The 21279-nt window shown below is 38.1% G+C and overlaps 1 protein-coding gene across 1 annotated transcript in view; it reads right to left on the minus strand.

Moving 5' to 3' along the window:
- Efhc2 (EF-hand domain containing 2) overlaps nucleotides 1–21279 on the minus strand; it is a 179474-nt gene that overhangs the window by 12871 nt on the left and 145324 nt on the right. Inside the window, exons 12-14 of the mRNA XM_036174907.1 lie at nucleotides 18056–18253; nucleotides 16610–16702; nucleotides 4005–4110 (exon numbers count right to left, since the gene is read on the minus strand). Of these exons, the coding sequence (XP_036030800.1) occupies nucleotides 4005–4110; nucleotides 16610–16702; nucleotides 18056–18253 (397 nt within the window). The remainder of the gene's footprint in view (nucleotides 1–4004; nucleotides 4111–16609; nucleotides 16703–18055; nucleotides 18254–21279) is intronic.

Genomic DNA, 21279 nt, shown 5'->3' on the forward strand with positions numbered 1-21279 from the left:
CTGTTACAGAGTCCCCATTTTATAAACAATAGGAACACCTAACATTTAAGCTCTCACTACTGTTGCAAGCACCCAATGTATATCAACATAATCCTCACCTTAATGGAAGGAATACTTTTATCTCCTTTTTTTTTTTTTTTTTTTTGAAATGGAAAAAAAGGCCGAGAAACTTGTACACAGAACTCAGATGATGGTGGAACAAAAATTTGAACTCAAGTCTATGGCATCATACTTTGTATCCTTTCTAAAGCCCTTTAGATCCAGGGCTCAGAAACAGTGCCAGGTGGCAGAACTTGTAAGTGATGACATCATGGGGGCATAACTAAGGAACCAACACATTTTGGGCCTTCCCATATAGGGTAGTGGGCCTCCTGTGGGATATGAAATCAATTTCATGACTCAGGAACAACATTCAAACAGGAGAAAAAAGAGTTTGAGGAGGGAGAAGAGAAAAGAAAAAGGAAAGAGGGAAAGGAGAAAAATAAGAAAGGAAAAGATGATGCACCATATGTAGTTAAAATAGTATTCTTCCGTGAAACTTTTGTTCCATTATAATGTGCATGCTGACTTATTGTGGAAAAAATGTCTTTCTAACTGGATTATAGCACAAAAGGTGATTAAATCATATCCCAGCTTAATAATCATCAGGAAAATAAAAATTAAAGGTAACAAGATATCACATTTTCAGAGGCAAAAAATGTGTAGAAACAATCTGTATGCCAATGAATAGAGAAATGATTGAATAAATTGTTACATATGCACACTATACCTATTAAAGAATGTCTTAAGTCTATCCATACTTAACTGGAGTAATTCTCCATGATTAAGTAGGAAAAGCACTGCAGATAATAAATACATGTGGTATGACCACATTTCTGAGCCATTAATTATGAAATATCTAACACAGTTGATTGGGTGGCAGACTGGAAGGAGAAAGGGAAAAAAGAAGAGTAGACAGTAAGGAAAAGAACAAGAAAACTTGTTGTCAAACAAGAAAAATAGGTACATATACCATTCAGAAGTCCTTAGGAAAAAGAATATTTGCACAACCAAAGTAAGTGACAAACAATCCAATAAAGTGACTACTTCATTCCTCAGGATCTAAAGTAGATGGGTTATAGGATACCTCACCCATAATACAGAAATCCATGAATGCCTAAGTCCTTTATACAGAGAGTGGCATGGTATTTATATAGAACCTACACACATACGTTCAAGATTGAAAAAATGATTTATTTTTATGTGTGTGGGTGTTTTGCCTGTGTGTATGCATGTATGTGTACCACATGTGGGCCTGGTACCTAGGGATGTCAGCAGAGAACTGGAGTTACAGATGGTTGTGAACTACCAGCTGGATGCTGAAAACCAAACCACTACAAGAGCTACAAGTGAGCTTAACTGCCAAGCCATTTGTCCAGCTCCCTCTTGGGAGCTGCAAAAGCAGGAGTGGGCAGTTATATTAACCTCTGAGAAGGTGCTATGCATCTAGAGGATGTGATTGGCAGGGAGGGAGATGATTTCCCCACCTCTTACCCTTCCCTTCCTTGCTAATGCATCCCTCTGGCTATGCAACTGAGGGTGCTTAAGGGCAAGGGGTCCAATGGATACAGCCTAGAAAGGTCAGACCCAGGGATGACCAAGTAGGCTCAGAATAATGGAAGCTGTCTTAGTGAGACAAATGCATGACAGCCAGCACAGAATAGGAAAATATTTATGGAAAGGTAGAATACTGACCACACTCCTCATTGTTCCATGTTACCAGGGCAAATGACAGTTCTGATTTCCTTAGACTTGGGTTGACAATACTGATATTAAAAAAGACAAATTTTCTTTTTTCTGGGGGTGGCGCCACAAGTAAAAGACACTAGGGAACAAACTCAGCAGCCTGTGATTTCTCATCACATACTGTGCTATACCCTCAGCCAATATTTTTCACATTTATTCTTTGCAGTAGAACAGATCTAAATTAAATTATGGCTTTACCATATACTTGATGCTTCCAAACTTCCTCATCTCTGAAATAGGAATGAAAGTATCTACCTCCTCAAGTTTCTAGAAGGAATAGACAAGCTAAGAGCTTTTGAGATCTCAGACTAGTAGTTGGTATATAGTAATGGGACAATAAGAGCTTCCTAGTGGACCTACCTGACAATGGGACTTCAAAGAACTTCACAGTTGGTTTGCCTGTTTCCACCTCTAGCTTCATAAAAGGGACACACCTGATCATGCTGTTTTCTTACATATAATTTAATAGTACATCTTAAAATAAGTTTTAAATGTGGCTAGAGATATAGCTTAGTGCTTGCCTAGCATGATTGAGGACTTGAACTCAATCTCCAGCCCTGGGTTTGATCCCAGGTACTGAAAAAAATTAACAAATAGTTAAGAAAAATTTAGTGAGCCAAGTGTGTGTGGTGATACAGGAAGATCAGGAGTTCAAGGCCATTCTCAGATACATATTGAGCTTGGGTTGCATGGCAGCCTGATTTTTTTTCTTCTTAATTTAATGCTTATATTGGAAATACTAATTGTCAATATTTGATTACTGTACACATATATCAAATTACCATACCATATTGCATAAATGAGTACAATTAAAATATTTTTAAAAACAGAAATAAAAATATTTATTAGTGGCCTCCAGTTGTTCCAGAATCATATTCAAACCTCACCCACCCTTGCAGGCACCTCCAACATATCCTTCTCCACTCTTCCCCATGGGCCTTTACTCCAGCCACAGTAATTCCTCCAGTGCCAAGCTGCCCCATGCCCCAGAGCACTGTTAATAATGTCTTTGCCGTACCACCATATCATATTACTTTCCTACTTTACTAACTCTCACTATTCATCTCTGAAATATCAAATGAGGCCTTCCCAAGACTATGTGTTATTCCTCCTCCTGATTTAGAAGTAGCTATTTTCATTTCACAGTATCCTATGCAAGCTGTATGTATCAAGTCAAACCCTAAATCATGAGTGTACTGATTCCACATCAGGAATAGGCTCCTTCAAAGGAAGCAGTTATCCTTGAATGCCAGCACAAAGCAGAGAATATGCTGAGAATGGATCCTTAACTTTCATTTATCTGAAGGTTATGTCTATGAGTGAATGAGGTTTGAAACTTAATTCACCTGAAGTCATTCAGATAAGTAAGTGAAAGAGCCAGATTTCAATGTCACCTCTGTTGACCACAATGGCCAATACTGTCCCTCAACCAACTGGAAGGTCTAAGGTTTTCCCTGACACCCCAGAGAAGCTGTGTGCTTGAGAGGCCTACTGCCAAAGGCATTAGGCAAGCTCAGGCCAGAATGCACTGGTCAGCAGAGACAGAATAATTCCTTCTTTTCTGGGATTATCAACCACATGACATTTGTTTTATCAAGGGTCTTTCCCAAGAAAATAAATTTCTGGAGCATGTCACAAGCTACCACCCACCCACCCATTCCTTAAAAACAACTGAGGCAATCTTAGAGAATGCAGATAATTCCACAATGCTGAGGCCCCCATCTGACCACACAAACTTTGTTTCTCCTAACCAAGCAGTTTTCTATTGAATTTTTCTTTTAAAATTGGTTCCCCCATAAAATGAATCTCCATACATTATTGTTTTACACATGGTAAACCTGCACACAAAGCCACAGATATACTGAGGGTTCTTGACATAGATACCATCTAAGATTTGCCACTATGGATTAGAATATTACCAGAATTCCATGATAAGGGTGTTTATATCTATTTATAACTATAACCTATTATCCTATTTTCTATATAATTGGATGCAACTGAGGCTGAAACCTATTCAACTACAAAAGTCCTGTTCTTCTAGAGGAGATGTTTGTTCAGCATGGAAAGTGAATTAGCCTTCAACAGAAATACCCAGAATATACTCTTTCCAAAAGCAATGATATTGCTACATTCCATTTGAAAACAATTTAAAGATATAACATGTTAAAAATATAACTGAGGTATCCCTAGCTGATTTCTAAAATAAGCATAAAATTTACCTCTTTAAGGTATGGTGGGGATTGCAGTTCAGGTGTTGGATTCATTCTCCAGTTCAGTATAGAGAAAAATAACTTGTAATTTATTTGTTGTTCTTTGTCTTCAAACCTGAAAGCATATAATTTGACTCAATCTGCAGAATTTAGAACCACAATTCCAGCTTATATTGTACCTTAAACCATATTATCATGTACGCTTCAGTAGCTGACATTATTTATCATCATTACTTATTAGGTGATTATCTACTTCTGACCCTCTCAGAAGAGAAATTCTTTGAAAGCAGAAGTCTCACCTATCTGATTTTCCAGTGGTAGTGGTTGGCAGAAGTTCAATAAACAGGTTATGTGCTTACCAAACAAAATTTGTTAGCTAAGACCATCTCTACCTTTTGTTCAGAATATTTGAAGGCCTTTTTATTTTAGTGATTGATATATGTCAACAAAATAAAGTGCTCTTGTTGTTTTTAAATTATATACCATTTAAATGTTTAAGATAAGCCTGGATTAATTTTGTCTACTAGTATATTTTTAAGAAAAGTAAAAGGCATCTTTGTTACTATTATGTAGCCATTAAAAGAGGTCATTTAGATCCATATTAGAAGTGACATAGAGAGTAAAGAAGGTTATAAAATAGTATGTACAGTTTTTAAGATTTTTGTTTTGTTTTTATTATTTTTAATTATGTATGTGTGTGTGCAAGTCTGTGTATGGGTATGTGCATGTGAATGCCATGTCCATGAAGCCCAGAATAGGGTGTCAGGTTCACCTAGAACTGAAGTTATAGGCAGTTGTGACCTGTCTGATGTGGGTGCTGGGAAGCAAACTCAGTAGCAAGAATGCTACACACACACTTTCAACACTTAGCCCTTTCCCCAGCCCCATATGTCCAGTTCTGAATCTGCGTTAGGTTTATATTTATATAAAACAATAGAAAATGGTAACAATACACTTATATAATAAGAAAACCATCTCTAGAAAGTAAAATGATTATTTGACCTTATTGTAACTAATCTCATCATCTGAAATGATTTGAATTTATAATCAGAAAAAATAAACCAAGGCAAATTTCACTTGGAACAAATGATTATCCTACATCATAGAAGTTATGTCAAAACTAATGAATCTTAAATTATGTATATTGGTTTAAATGCATCCTCAACTTTACATAACAGAATTTTGATCACTGAGAGGATAATTTCAACATAATTGTTGTAATGACTCAAACAGTAACTACTTCTTGATGTAATAACTCAAGCCATTTTCCTGAATTTGGCCACATCCTAACAAATTTTCAGGCAAATTCATCTCCTTATACCAATATTTAGGGAAATTATAAAGGTATCAAAAAGATATTATACTAAGCACCCTGCTCCAGGTTTCCAGTCTTAAAATAACATATGCATAACTAGTCAAAAGATGTTTCTCTTTTCTTTCCAAAGTGTTAAGAAAATAATAGCTAATATTTACAAATTCATAAAAATTCACAGAACCCAAAAGATCACAAGCTGGAGTAATATAGATTTCATCCATCTAAACAGAGTGGAATAAACAGAGTTATCAGAACACAGGAAATGGAATTCTGTAATTCTTTTGTGTACATTTTCTTTGGCCAAGAATTCTGGGATACAACTCCAATATGTTGCCCCCTACCACTGTTTATCCTTTGAATTTTGGCTCACTCATCAGTTCAACTCCTTTATAGGACATCCTCTGTTTATGAGCATATTTATAGTCAAAATGTGGGACCATTATGTCTTTTGTTTGTGTATGTTTCTGGGGAACAACTAAAACTCAACTAAAGATGTCTGGTGAGAAGTGTTCCATTAGCAGAGAGTCTTAAAGAATACATTTCTTAATATTCTGAGTGGGACCAGAGGTCAGAGAAGGAGACCATACAGAATCTTTGACTTCTATTCTGAGGAAATATAGGAGCTTCTGGAGTATATTCTACAAAAAAGTTACTTATAGGACATGCAATATTCTGAATGATCAGGTCCTTTCCAAATTCTTACTCTGAAACTTAAACATCAAGTATTAGGAAGTATTAGGAAGTGAGATGTGTATAGATCATAGGGCAAAGCCTTCCTGAAATCGGTCTACCAGAGCATGTCATGGCGGCATGTCTGTAATTTCAGCACTCAAAAGGGAAATAATGATGATAGAGTTTGGAGTTTGAGGCAATCTTGGGCTACATAGTAACACCCTGTCTCGAACTACCAGAAATAGATAAGAAAATAGGATAGTAGGGAAGAAACCACAGAGAATTTCCTTGCTCCTGCCATGTGTGGGCACAGCATGAAGGAGCCATTCAAAAAGCACGTAAGGGCTCTCAACCAGACATTCAGTGTGTTAGCATTTTTCTTTTCAATTTCTCACCTGCCAGAATTGTAAAAAGTAGTTTTAGTCTATGATGTATTTTTGTAGTAGCCTAACAAGACTAAAATAGGCCGTAACATATATTCAAAGCTTATTCTAATAGTCTAACTGATATGAGTGAAAGACTGGGGGCACCATAGAAGTGGCAGCAGTAGTCAGTGGTCTCTTTCAAGTAGTCCAGATAGGTATGATGGTGGTTTAGACAAAGGTGGTAGCAGTGAGGAACTGTCAATTCTGAATGCATTGTGAATGTAGGCTTCCTGAAAGACTACAGACATGCACATATACACAGAAAGTATTTGAGCGTATACACACAAACACACACATACACTATAGTGATGGGGAAGTATGTCTGAAGACTATTTGAAGCCTTCTGATTGAGCAACTGGCTAGACAAGACTGCAAAAGGGAGGCAAGACCCAGAGTTTAGTTTTAGATATGCTGCTTTTAGAGAAGATTTTTAAACTTCTTTTATTTATGTGCATGTATGTATGTGTGTGCCTGTATGATGGTGTAACACATGTATGTATATCCATGGATGCCAAAAGAGAACATCAGATTTTCTAGAACTAGAGCTATAAGCAGTTGAGAGCTCCCCAACATGAATGTTGATAAACAAACTCAGGTCCTCTGGAAGAGCAGCAAGTACTCTCAACTGCTGAGCTATGTCTCAGACTAGATACACTACTTTTTAATGAGAAGTAAGAAACAGCGACAATGAGTCTGAAGATCAAAGAGAAGGTCCCTTTGATATGGGAGTCATTTGCTATCTAGATGATATTTCGAAAGTATAAGACTGGGAAACTGGAAAAAAAAAGACTGGGAAACTGGATGAAATCATCAATGAAATAATTGTTTCTATTTGTTCTTACAGATGAGAGTGTGATTGTCAGGAAATGCCCACAACATGAATTCCAGAGAACACTTATTCAACGCTAGAGTTTAGAATCATAGTAGTTCACTAATTTTGGAACCAGTCAATATCCTTACCAAATAGATCTAGGGTCACATCCAACTTCACCCTCTCACACATAATCTGCTGAGCAGTCCTGTGAGTTAAAACTACCTCAGCATATTACAAATCTACCTAACCTCTGACTATCTCTTTCACTACTCTCCAATCTAAACCACTGTCACCACTCACTAAAATTACAGCAACTGTTTCTCATCTTGAGCTTATTCCTCCCAACTACTTTTACATTGCACCCTCCCTCAGAGAACACACTCTAAAATATAGAGTCATTCTGTTGCTTCCTTGCTTGAAAATCCTCCAGTGGTTTCCCATTGGATTCAGAATACAACCTAAGATCCTTTGCCAGGTATACAAGAACCAACTTAATTTGGCCATTGCTGACATTTCTGATCACAAATGTCACCTGAAAACTTGCTCCCTGTCTGGTATTTTAGGTCTGCCAGCCTTCTGCTTCCCTGATCATGCTAAGATTGCTCCCAGAAATGGAAGGCATTTATACTTTCTGCTCTTTTTGTCTGTGTAAATTCAGTTCAAATAACTGCTTCTGTAGAGGTCTTTCTGAAGTGTATCTTAGCTGAAGCCCTTTTCCTGAATTTGCATTTACCCTGGATTTGCATTTGCGCTCAGAAAAATTTCAAGAAGTTACTCTGGGAAGATCTATTAGATTTTGCATAATTTATTTTGATATTTGCTCATGTTTCCTGTTCATCTCCTAACTGTACCCCTCCTTCCCAGTCCACCTCTTATGTAAGACTCAATACATCTAATTATTTACCTATTTAGAAAAATATTTGTGAAGGGTATTTTTGAATCAAATGATAATAAGGATAAAAATGTTAATAAATAAAAGTGTACACATCTCAGATACATATGAAAAAAAAATGTAAAGAAATGCAAAGCTTCATCTTTCCCAAGTCCCAGAGCCAGGCTCAAAGACAGAGTTAGTTAATGTGGTAAAATACTCCAAGGTTTCCTTTCTTGGAAGACCTTTATGTATGTGAGAATACCCCAAAGGGTTGAAGAAAAAACAAACGTTCAATTTAAAGAGATGAGGCTAGCTGAAGCTACTGGGAAGAATATTTTGTTCTTGGAAAGTAGTCAGTGAATAAGGCTGGATCAGCACAATATTTTTCTCTCTTATATACTAAGTCTCCCTTTTTACCTATAAGGAAATAAAAACAGGAATGCAACAATGACAAAGACAGCTGGGGACCAGGGGAGAAGACAATGGAAAAGGGATTTCAAAATGTGCTGCAAGATGAAAAGCAGATCCTGGATCAATATCAGACTTGGCCGAGCAGAGGAATGGACACTGAGCACTTTGTGACCACAGAGGGGAGCTCAGCTATTTAGTGACCCACAGAAGCCCCAAGAAGAAATAAAGTGTGGTACTGAAACCAAGGATTAGTTGAAGGCACAAGTGGTTAAATCTCTAAGTAACTTTCTTTATGCACTCACCAGGGGGAAAGGGTTAGCTCCAGAGAAACTAAAGAGGCTAAGGAAATGCCAGTCTTAGAGAGGTAGAGCACTATGGAGGCAGAGGAGAACATTACATCCTGAATTTAAGGATGATTAACTCCTTTTCTGCTCCTTCCTTGTTTCTAGAACATCAATGATCATATTGAAATGTTCCTCCCCTCTCCCAATGCATCCTCTCTCTTACTGCAACAGAAAGAAAAAAAAAAGATTGTTCTCTCAACACAAGGGATGGTTCTGGAGAAACCTCCAAATTCTAATTTCTAGTTATTCTATTTCCTATTGACACTGAAGATGTGCAGTGAAGCTCATTGTCAACAAGACATTCCCTGTCCCCACCAAACATCCACCAGTAAGGACAGAAGTAAAAAGGACGACAAGGGAAAAGAAAGGAAGCAGAAGCAGAGAAACAAAAACTATTCAGGAAGTAGACAGCAAGATGGGAAATGGGCAAATATAATGCCTGCCTGAAAGGAAAACAGAAGACAAGAAAGGAACATGTGACCTGAAAACATGTTCTTAGAATTAAAAATATGATATTAATAAGATGACTCCATAGAAAGGTTAGACTATAACATGAGAGAACTCCCTTATAATATTAAAAAATCACAATTAAAATGGGAAGACTGAGAAAAAATGTCCAAACTTGACAGACTTATATTCTTCATAGCAGTAGTGGAGGAAAGTACTAGTAAAAAATTTATCAGCAACAAAGGGAAGTATCTCAAAGCTAGAAGACCCCAAAAGGCAGTAAACATATTAAACATATACATACTAAGCTCTATCATAAACTTCCAGAACACCAGGGATAAAGGAAGATCCTTAGAACATATAGAAATAAAAATAGCAATGGAATCACAATTATGCTAACTTCTCAGTCATCATTAAAATAGTAGGTTAGTAGGTACTATTGACAAATTTGATAAATCAAAATATAATGGTGTATGCATGCTGCTCTATTAATTGCAGAAGCAGTTAGAAAGGTTGAACATGACTGCCAGTGCAGCCAGTGAGTATGGTTGTTAAAAAAAAAAAAAAAGCCCCATTAACAGTGTGTTACTTTGACTGTGAGCATGTAACAATTTTATACATATAAAAATTTAAGAGCATTAAAAACAGAAAAAAGCCCCTAAATCATGCTTATCTCATTAGTAAACTTAGGAGTGACAGTCTTGGGATCCTGTTCACTTGGCATTAGTGTTCGTCCCTACTCCTAACTTCTGCACATAGCTTCTTCCTTGGACCACTGATGTAGTAAGATTTTTTTCATACCATCATTTGTTAATACCGTATATACTTCCATTCAAGATTTAGCATGTTTGTTATATAAGAATGTAAGAGAAAATCCAGAGATGAGGCCCCTTTCATCATTAAAACCAGGGCAGGTTGGAGGAGGAGACAGGAAACAAACAGTTCAGAAATGGGGAAAGGTTTGAGTATCAGGGGAGTGAGGCCACGCAGGTGAGTCAGAACCAAAGAGTTACCCCTGAAAGTTATTGGTTCTCTACACTCATCATGGAAGCCTCTTTTTTCTGATAACTAATGGAACCACTTGCCAAGACTCAAACATCCTTTCAAAGTAGTTGGGAAAAGCCTCTGAACCGTATAGAAAATAGATCTCATTTTTACAGTCACACCAGGTTTTTTATCCAAAACATGGTCCCGATTCTCCACCTGAGTTTTCTACTTCAACCCTCACCAAAGGACATTTGGCTTTTGCTAAAACTCTGATCTACAGTCAAAGGATGGAGATTTGCCACTCAGGAAGAAACTCATTTGAAAGGGCTTTGAAGCCAATTCCAAAGAAGAACTTTCTATGGCAACATTGTTGGATTCAGTGCACAGCCTTCCAGGGTGACTGCCCTAAAGGGCAAGGCTAATTCTGGCTTTTAAGTGTTTCTATGCTTGTTAAAAAGTCAGCCTCCTTGCTTTCAAGTGCCAGCTCACAGTGCTAAAGTGTTTTCCTAAAGCCTCCATAAATTCTTCTTTCCCTTTGATGCCCCGGCAATCCACCATTTCCTTCCCTACACAAACTAAGAGACATGTTTGTAGAGGAAGGGGGAGGAAAGGCACTCTCTCTGGTTCCTCTCTAAATACTAATGGCCCCCAAACATGCCTCTTGAGGCCTTGCAAGGTGGGAGTTCTCAGAAACAAGTCTAATGCGATAGCTGACTGATGTTCATGGTCCCCTTCCCAAGAATGATGAATAGCTCAAGAAGTGCAGAAGCCAGCCACCCCCTCACCACAGGGAATAATGCTGGGCTGCTTTATTTCCACCCTCCACAGAGGTGGAAGGCTTAGTGGAGGCTGTATTTCGTCAAAGAGGAACCTGCCCCCTCCTCTGCTGTACTGGCTACTTCAGTGCTTAGGAAATGGTCCAGAAAGGAGGGAAAGGCAGTGAAGCCCCATATTGACTCTTAGTTGGACTTGGTTTGTGTTCATTATCACAGAATCTAAGAAATATTCTCTGTAACACCTGGTAGAAGTCTGTGATGCCAGATGCACAAGGAAACAGAAGCTCTGGACCACTGTGGAGGGTGCAGTTGACAAGCCAGAATCACTCAGGTTGACAATACGCTACTGGTTATTTCTAAGTAGCCAGCTCTCTACATTGAAAATTTGATTCCAGCATAGATGTGCCTGGTGAGGTGGGGAATGGCTACCAGATAAGGACTGTATAGAGAGATAGTCAGTTCTCTGGTGATCGACTCTACATGGTGTGGGAGTCTTTTACATTTTTTCAACTTCAAATCACTCTGTATTTGAACCTGCAGGAAGCCCCTTGGGTGGGTATGCATGTGTAACACCATAAGGATGAAGGTAAGGAGTGACTGGGACAGAGCGAAGGGAGCAGTAGGAGAAACAGAGAAAACAAGTGCTGCACTACAAAACCCTCACAAGCACACCAAACATAACAACACAATAACCACGTGGCTCAATGCTTGCCTTTCAGTCTCACTGCCAGGTATTGCTGGGTAAAATTGCATGAGACTAAGCCTTGCCTCTAAGAGGGGGCAGGGCGGGCAAAGCATAATGAGATGATTTTAAAGCCCTGTTAACTTTTTCCATTTTAACTGATCGTTCTGGATGAGGCACCAGCTCTCTTGGGAGGCCAGTTCTAAGGCATTTCATGGGACCCAAAGCCAGCCATAAAAGACTAGCTTGAGGCAGAGCTGCTGGGAGAAGATTGCATTTCAATTCCGCATCTAGCTTCAGAAGGTCAGAATTAGAGAAGGTACCTTTCTACTCTCTAGTTCTACAAAGAACATAAGATGGAATGACCTCAGATTTCCATCCATCTTTTGAGGTTTAAGAAGCAAAGTATCTTGCTTAGAGGTACTAAAGGATATCCACATCTAAACATAGACTCACAGGGGTTAAATAAGCAAAGACCACATAGCCAGGGAGCAGCTGAGTTGGATTTTAGAGTCAGGTATGGTGGATTCCAGACACATAATGTAGCAGCATAGTCTCCATGGCTTCAAAGATGAGGGGCCAGAGTCCTGCCTCTAGGAGCTTGGATGGAAGCAAAGGTGTAGGCTATCATATTGAGCTGCAACTCTGTTTGAAATTTACCTTGGCATTGAGCACCCTTTTTTAGTGACTCTCCTTGTATCTCAAAGCTTGCACTTATGAAATAATGAATAATGCCTTCATCAATTAAAATATACATTTTAACATGCTCTTCACAAAGTATTGTCAGTTCCTAACACTACGTCAATACCGTGTCACTACAGTTATAATGGGTACTAACCACCACTACATACAGCTGAAACCTAATACTGTGTTCATTATTGAAATGAACTTGGGAAGTAACTAAGAGTTCATGCCAGCACTTACACCAAAAGCTGCTGGGGCCTGAAGCAAATGCCTATGAGAAGACTGTGAGGTCCACATTGCAGCTTTGGTTGTACTAATAAGGAAAAGTCCTAGCTGTGTTCTAAGGAGAAAGGGAATGAAACAGAAAAGAAATCTTACCAACAAACACAGGGGTAGGAAAAATGCCTGGATAGCTGTCACTAGGTAGAAAGGAATACCCTATCCGGTAGCCATAGTGCTTTTCAGTTTGTGATCTGAATTCACAGAGCTCAGCAGCTACCCAGCCTCATCATAAGGCAGGTAAATCTCCCCCCACCCTGGGCACAGTGTGCATTGAACGAAAACAACAAGCTCCATGCCTTCCTCCCATGGGAGACTGCAGACGTCAAAGTAGGCTCTGGTTTAGTGTGTCATGAGGAGGGCTGTGCAGACAGAGACTCTTGTCAAGGCTCTGTAAAGCCTTATGCAGTCTGTGGGGAACAATAAGAATGCAGAATCTAAATGTAAGCTGCAGGCTGATGGGCCCATTAGGAATTAGGGCAGTCTTTGAAAGGAATCTGCGGAGATGATGCAAAACACCAAGCATGTGACCCAAATCATGACAGGGCACATTGGATGGAGAGGGGAATGGGAATGAGCCATTTTCTAATCTGATTAGTCTGAAGTTTCCCTTGAGTATGGAGAAGGGTCACTGCACAATTACAGGCAAAGTAAGACTGAACATGGGCTGCTCAGCAGCAGAGAGGCATGACCTCCTCAAAGCTAAGCCAGGCTTGGAGGCAGTCATACAGAGATTGAGACAGATTCCAAAACAAGTTGCAGAATAGTCTTTTTTAATTTAATGTCAAATCATAAAGGCAAAGACAAAATGGTCTGCTGAGAAAATGGGAGGATGATAGGTTGGTGGCCTTAGCATTGGGTAAGAACTCTGTGTCCTCCAAGGCCAGGCTCCCACATTACTGAACTATCCAGCAGAACTCATCCTCAAGCTCATCAAGAGATAATCTAATAAAGATCTGCAGCTTCCTGACTAGAAGACAGCTTAATGTATGAAAGGCATCCAGATCCAACTGTCACAAAACATGACTCCCTCCATAAAAGACACAGGCTCCTTCTGGTTCAGTTTGGAGGTTCACCATATGAACTCTGACCTCTGGCTCAGCTTTACTCCTAGTTCCCAGCCAAGAGATAGTACCAGGTGCTGTGCCACATGCTTTCTGTATGTTACCTCAGTGACTCCTCAGAACTCAGAGGACATAAATACCAGGAAGTAAATTGGTTATCCATTTTTAGAGGAAAGGGATTTGAAATTCAGACAAGTCAGCTCTTGGATAAGATCGAACAGCTTTAAGTGGGTTCAAAGAACATAGGAGACAATGTTGGGTGCCCAAACTGGCAAGATTTGGCAGCTTGTTGCTCGAAAGTGGTAAATCAAATACATCAGGAGCAGTGTCAGCATGTGAATGGACCAAGGGTCAAGTCACAACTCTTTATTACTATGTAAGGGACAAAAGGAAAAACATAGAATTTTAAGAATTCTCAGGAGAAAAATCACTGCAATCATCAGCTAAGCAGGTATAAGAGAACTTGATGTATGTGCTGCTGCTTGAAGGGAGTCTTGAAGAGGTAGCTTTCAGAGAGTGAAGACAATTGGAAGCAATTTCCTATGGAAAAAGTAGCCAGAGAAAACCAAAAGTGCTGGAAGGTAGGGGATGTATATGCAAAATATCAGATGACCCATTTCTCTGGATTATGGGATGGAAGTAGAGGTCTCAGGAGCATGATGACTATAAAGAATCTGGAGTCCTAGGCTTGCTTCTTTATTTCAGCTATTTTATATCAGGAGGACCAACTTCCCCTCCATGGGGCCACTAGCAAATAAAAGCAAATAGACATAAACAAACCAAAAAGGAAAGAAAAAATAAAAGGAGATGATTCTCTAGAGAATCTCTCTAGGTCAGTTCACTGAACACATTCATCTATCTGGACTAGCTTCCTCTAGGTTCCTCTCCTGACACCTTCGATTCTAGATCCCCAGCATGGGAATTACCTTTATCTTTCCTTTCCTTTTGATTTTTGTCTCAGATGAAGATTCCAAGAAGTAGTTCTGAGTAAAGGACAAAACAATCCATCTTCCTGTACACAACGATGAAATAGCACAGGTACATAAAAAGAGTACCACAGGTCACTTTTGCTCTTACAAGGCACTTAGCTGCCATATGTAAGGCCAGATATGAAACTCCAGAGATTGGTAGAAGATCAATATGGAAACTCTGTACTGGTCAGGAAGGAATGTGGGTCAGTACAAGAGCGGTCATAGTGGCAATGGAGGAGAATCTGTAGGGGCAGGCAGTGGAAGGATGCAGAATTGTCAAGGCATCCTAATATGCTGGTTATTTACAGACAATAACACAAAACTATTAGAAACAAAGGGTAAAAACTAGAAGGCTCAATGATCAGGTTATAGATCTTCTTCTAGAATATTGTGATCTTGAGCAAAATACCATTTTCCTCTAAACTTCAACATCTCATATACATAGGAGAGGTAATAGTTCCATCTACTCTAAGTTGTTCTTGCAACATACATGAAATAATGCACTTAGGGCAATTATCACACCTGGCACAAAGAAAAAATACCAGAATTATCAAGATATGTAAGTCAGAGGGCAAGAGGAGCTCAGACTAATGGCGTAGGAAGCATAAATGACCAAAATATGGTGATAGTATGGATGATGTCTTTCACGGCACCATCCATCATCTCTGTTTCATGCCTTGCTCCAGAGGAGACAAACGAGTAAGTGCTCATAACCCGAGGTCTTCTTACTGTACGTCTTTAGCCACCAGGCATTCCTGCTTTGAAATGCCTGACCTAAATTTTACAGTAATATCATAATCGATAAAGTTGTATATTTCACTTTGCCTCAGGAACCCATGTGTATGCACACATTAATGCCCAAAAGATAAAATAATACTTCATAACAGGTATGATAAGAACTAAATTAATTAAAAGAATGAAAATCATGATTAAGTTTTCCTTTCATAATACTTCAAAGATAATTAAAGATAGTCTCCCAAATAGATCTAGAAAAGAAAATTCAGATGAAACAAATTCTCATTGACTGTCTCAGTGACAGTAACTGAGGAACACAGCCCTTCTTTGTTCAAACCAAAGCCATATGTCAAACCATACGTCAGAGGTGCTTCCTAGGAGTCACCTTTACCCTTAGGATGTTTGCCCATCACTGGTGAGAGCCATGGACAAAAGATGAATTTTAAAGAAAGATGATACTTAAAGAACAGATTTAATAAAGCCATGAGTGTATGCTTGATAAACAGCACAGTGACTGTTTGGTACAAGAAGGAGCTGAAAGGACTTTCTGATATTAGATATAGAAGGATTAATGCAGACCTTTTTGGTATGTCATGTACATTTTTTTTTATTACAGTGATAAGAACCATGTTTAAATGACCCCATACAAAGCAACCAGAAGAAAACGAGAGCTTGCCCTCTGATTCTCATTTTTCCTGCTGTTGAGTTTCTATTCTTTGCCAGGGCTGGGGACCAAACCCAGGGACTTGTGCTTGCAAGGCAAGTGCTCTACCACTGAGCTAAATCCCCAACCCCAAGTTTCTATTCTTTAAATGTGCATGTCTGTCATAAAGATTTTCAGCCATCGGAATAATCTGTCAAAAATGTATCAATATATTTTACTTGTTTCAAATGCTCAACTATGTACTCAACAAAAAGGACTTACTCTTATGTAAAAATTATTTAGTAAACAAATAGATCCAATAATGATTTTGCAAAGGCAATAATTTTGCTTAGTATAACATATGTGAAAGTGACTTTTAAAAATGGGTAATTATAGTAAGCTTTAAATAAACAATCAGAAAAAGCTGGCCCCCCAAATAAAACCTCCCTCAAAGAAGATCAGTCTCCCTCAAAGGGTGACCTCTCACTTACCTGGACAGTAAGCTATCAAGAAGGTCATCACTCAAAGGTAACCTGGAGGACTTGCACATCCTTTTGATGTCTTTGGTGGGTAATACACCTTTTCTGTATTCAAAGAAAGTAAATGGTTTTTTATGTGTTATATGTTCTGATAACAACAATTGCATGCTATGGAAAGGGAAATATATATGAGATATATCCTAAAATGAAAGTATGAAAACTGGCAATGGAACTGAAAGTAAGGAAAAATAGTCACCATATTGCATTTCACCATTGTTTTTCACTCCAGGGGGACAAGACTGTGCTTAGAAAAGCCTTTCAAGACTCAGATTCCAGTTCGTGGTTGATGATAGTACAGCGTATTAAAGCTGTAGCCATGAGTGTTGCTCTAAGTAACTGATCTGCATTCTTGACCACTAGTCAAAAATGGGTTTGATATTTGAAAACATCTCCTAATTTAACAGGCATTTAGAGCCTCTAACACAAGTATAATATGACTTGGGGGTATTTTTATGGACTTTTCCTTGGACTCAAACCCAACTAGGATCTTCATGTTTATTTTCTCAGAATCAAGTCACGTTCTCTACAGAAGGCCCAAAGGTTACTTTGAATTTCTTCTATGTTCTCAGTCAACTAGTGTTCTTCCATGAACACACAAAATTAGAACCCAAAAGGAAAAAGTAGGGTCTTTCTTTGCATTAAAGATGTTGAGATCAAAACAGAATAAGATCACTAAGTCAAGTTGTGTATAAAAATTGATCTGGAGCTGAAGAGATGGCTTGGTGATTAAAAGTGTTTGCTGTTCTTTCAGAGGTTCCCAATACCCATGCCAGTGACACACAACCACCTGTAACTCCAGCTCCAGGGGATCCAGCACCCTCTTCCGACCTCCACAAGTACTGCAGTGATATGTATATGCACACAGAGAAGCAACATACATATACATATAAATAAAAATAAAAAGCCCTTTTAAAAGGAAAAGGTTTTTTAAAATGGCCTAATGAAACTGAACACCCATGAGCTTCACATTAGAAATATATCACACAGGCCTTCATTGTTTTTAAGAAGAAATAGCTCCCCACTAGAGCTGTAGAAAGTCTATTTATAAGGTCTTTGCCCTGTGTATTATAAACCCACAGTTTATAAATCCTAGTTAGTATCAAAATAATATAAAGATGACACCTCATCATTAAATCTTCATTTACTCTATTTTAGTCAAAAGCACCTACAAACAAATGAAAATTCAAGAGGGCAGCCTATTCTTTTTAAGATAGAGGATCTCCCCTATAGCTAGCTCCCCTATCTCCTATGATTTAAGGTAGTTTTACTAAAAATATTCAGTATGATGAGACATGTTAACTTTCTTTTTGCCCACTTGCATAAAATACATAATTTCCTTTACTACTTAAGTTCATATAAAATTAAATGATTTATTAAAATCAATAAAACGAAGCTTACTTTTCTCTGTCTTCGTACACACAATTATAAATGAATGTGTCAAAATTCTCAAACATATTTTTCTTGAACTTTTCATGGGCCTGTGCAATTAAGCAAGTTATATCTGGATCCCTGATTTCAGGTACACAGTAGTGGCGTGCAATGGTTATGAATTCCTGCTCTATGAGCTTCCCCATAGTTATGTTCATTAGGATTTCTCTGCAAAATAAAGTAGAACAACACTCACAAAATGACACAGAAGACTATTTTCTCTCCATATTAAGCAAGTTCAAATTCTACTTTATAAAACTGTCACTGACTCGCAACAATGATTATTGTTAGTTATTTTGATATTTTTTTCCTTCCTTTTCCAGCACTAGAGATTGAATACAGGCCTCTCACATGGGAGACAAACCCTTTACTACTGGGCTATAACTCTAGTCCTCTTGTTACTGTTATCATTATTTTTATTTCAAGAAGGGGGAACTCACTAATTTACCTAGGGTGTCCTTGAATTCACTCTGTAGCCTAGGTAGGCCTTGAACTTGAGATTCTCCTGCCTCAGCTCCAAATTAGGTGGAATTACAGACCTGTGCTACACAGCCCAGCAATTGTTTGCTTTAACTTAATTCATATACTTAATTTAGGAGCAGCAAGAAGACACCAATGCTAGGATTGAAAATAATAAGCATCACAGCTTATAAATAAAATAACATTTTGTCTACTTATAGAATAATCTGCGATGAGGAAGTTAGTTGTTAAGTCCTTAGAAGGTTAAAATACTTGTCACTAAGTACAAGACTTGGTTTAATGTCTATTCATCTTCCTTAAAAGAAATAGTAACTGACTTAGGTTTCTGTTTTCTCAGGGCATGGGATTTGCAAGTCAATAAACTAGAAGGGTATTTTGTAGACAGGAAAAGAAGTTGTTCACATTTCTGTTGCCAAAAGTTAAAAAAAAAAAAAAAGATACACCCTGGCAATGAGAAAAACTTAGAAGAGTCATGAAAGAGTCCAGCTGTCTGAGGGTTTAGAAGACAAATGGCATAGAGACTATTTGACAGTGCTGAAACTCTAAGCAACAACAACATATTAATGATGATGAGGATGCAAAGCCTAACGCACTGTCTGTACTGTTTTCAATATATCATCTGTATGAAAGCTATAAATTGTGCAGCCTACATTAGCAAAAACTACATCAAAATCATTAAAATGAAAAATGTCATGGAGGTTACATGAATAAACTTCCACAAAAAAAAATTGAGTTACTGGAAATAATTCAGTTCTCGAGAACCCCCCCCCCCCAAAAAAAAGGGAAAATGAGATTTCATTTATTCTTCTACTATAGTTGGATCATTCAGATTAGTACCTTTTAGTTCTTTTGACTATTTCTGATCATTATCACTATCATTTAGGGATCTCAGAAAGATATCTATGGTGGTGCACTTGGAAGGCTTGGGAGGCTGAGGCAGGAGAATTGGGAGAATTGCTAGGAGTTCAAAGCCAACCTATATCAAGTACACATAGGGGAGGGGTTGGGGATATGAATGAGAATATATGAATGAATGAGTGAATGCCAGGTTATCCTGACTAGGAATTTCCTATTCTGGAATCCATGATCTTGTCCCTATCCAAAGGAAGTTCATTTTATGTACAGCTCAGGCTATTGAGATTTTCTGCTTTGCTTTTGTATTTTGAATGAAGGCCAAATTCAACAAAAGGAATCTCTCAGTGTCAGTAATTCAGGCCAATCAATATTGGCAAGGGATATACTTTGTGGAAAACCCTATGAAAGGCACACTGGCATCTAAAATCCTCAGATTTTATACTGCAGTTGGGGTGTCCAATCAAGGCCACAAGCTAGCAGGACCAAACAAATGAAATAATAGCAACAATAACTTTTACCACTTGCTGAAGACTAGCTACATGCTAGGTCCGATGTTACAGATACTTTTCATATGGATTATCTTACCTGACCTAAAAGGTTGGTACTCATTTTACAGATGAGAATGTGGAGGCACCAAAACGCTCAATTTTCCTAAAGCTCAAATATGAACCTAACCATCCAGCCTCAAGGCCTATGCTTCTGTGTATCAGTCAATGTACTCTTCATCTAGGACAGAGATATAATGGCTAGAAGAGAGGCTTAGAAAAAACTTCCTTGAAGAACATGAGAGTTGAAGTAAACTTTATGTGTCTGCAGAGCTAGGGATCAAAGCCAGTTCCTTCTATATGCTAGGCAAGAACTCTACCAATGATTCCCAGACTTGAGCTGAGTATGTATGAACCTCTTCTCTCTTTGCAGCCCATGCTATGGTTTGTAAATTCATGGGTTGAAAATTTAAATCTCCAAATTTAAGCTACTGGTATTTGGAGAGGAAATTAAGGTTAGAAAAGCTCATGAGGATGGGCTATGAAGACATTATTGGCTTCATAAAAGGAAGAACAAAACCCTGAGCTAGCATGGTTGCTGTGCCATGTTGTGGTACTATTTGCCATATTATGATATAATAAAAGAAAGCCTTTATCACATAGCAGTATCACATTCTTAGACTTCCCAGACTCCAGAAGTCTGAGCAAAACATGCTTCTTTGTAAACTACTAAGTCTCAGGTATTTTGTTATAGAAACAAAAAAATGGACTAAGACATTTCATCAACCTCCATTTGGAAAATTGAAATTAGTCAACACAGTTTTAGAAACTATGAGTCACTAAGCATCCCTGACAGAGGACTAACTGAACATAGGAAAGAGCTTGCAAGGAGATACCTGGATCATTTACTGCACTATTAATGGAATAATGACCACACATAAAATGAAATACCATTAATAATCACCAGTAGCTGTGATACTAGTGTTGATGCTCTGTTGATGAGCATAAAATGATCCCAATAAAACTCAAGATATAGATTAATATATAATAATGGGAAAATTATCATGGGACACATACATGCCAAAACTTCAAGTATATTATCTCTGATTTCCTACTTTTTATAAAATATATTTTTAATTTTTCTGGGTTTCTGCAATAAGAAAATGTCCCTTTCACTATCTGAAATTCAAAGTATTTGAAAGTATAACACAGCATGAAGAGGAGTAAGTGACATACTCCCACAACAGAAAGGAAGGAAGGAAGGAAAGAAGCAAGGAAGGAAAAACATGCATAGCAGTAGGTAGAAACTTTCCATATACTTTTAACTAAACCTATTATAGCACCTCCAGATCATAAAAGTTTATTTCCTTTTCG

Source organism: Onychomys torridus, chromosome X (genome assembly GCF_903995425.1).
Source record: "Onychomys torridus chromosome X, mOncTor1.1, whole genome shotgun sequence".
Lineage (NCBI taxonomy): Eukaryota > Metazoa > Chordata > Mammalia > Rodentia > Cricetidae > Onychomys > Onychomys torridus.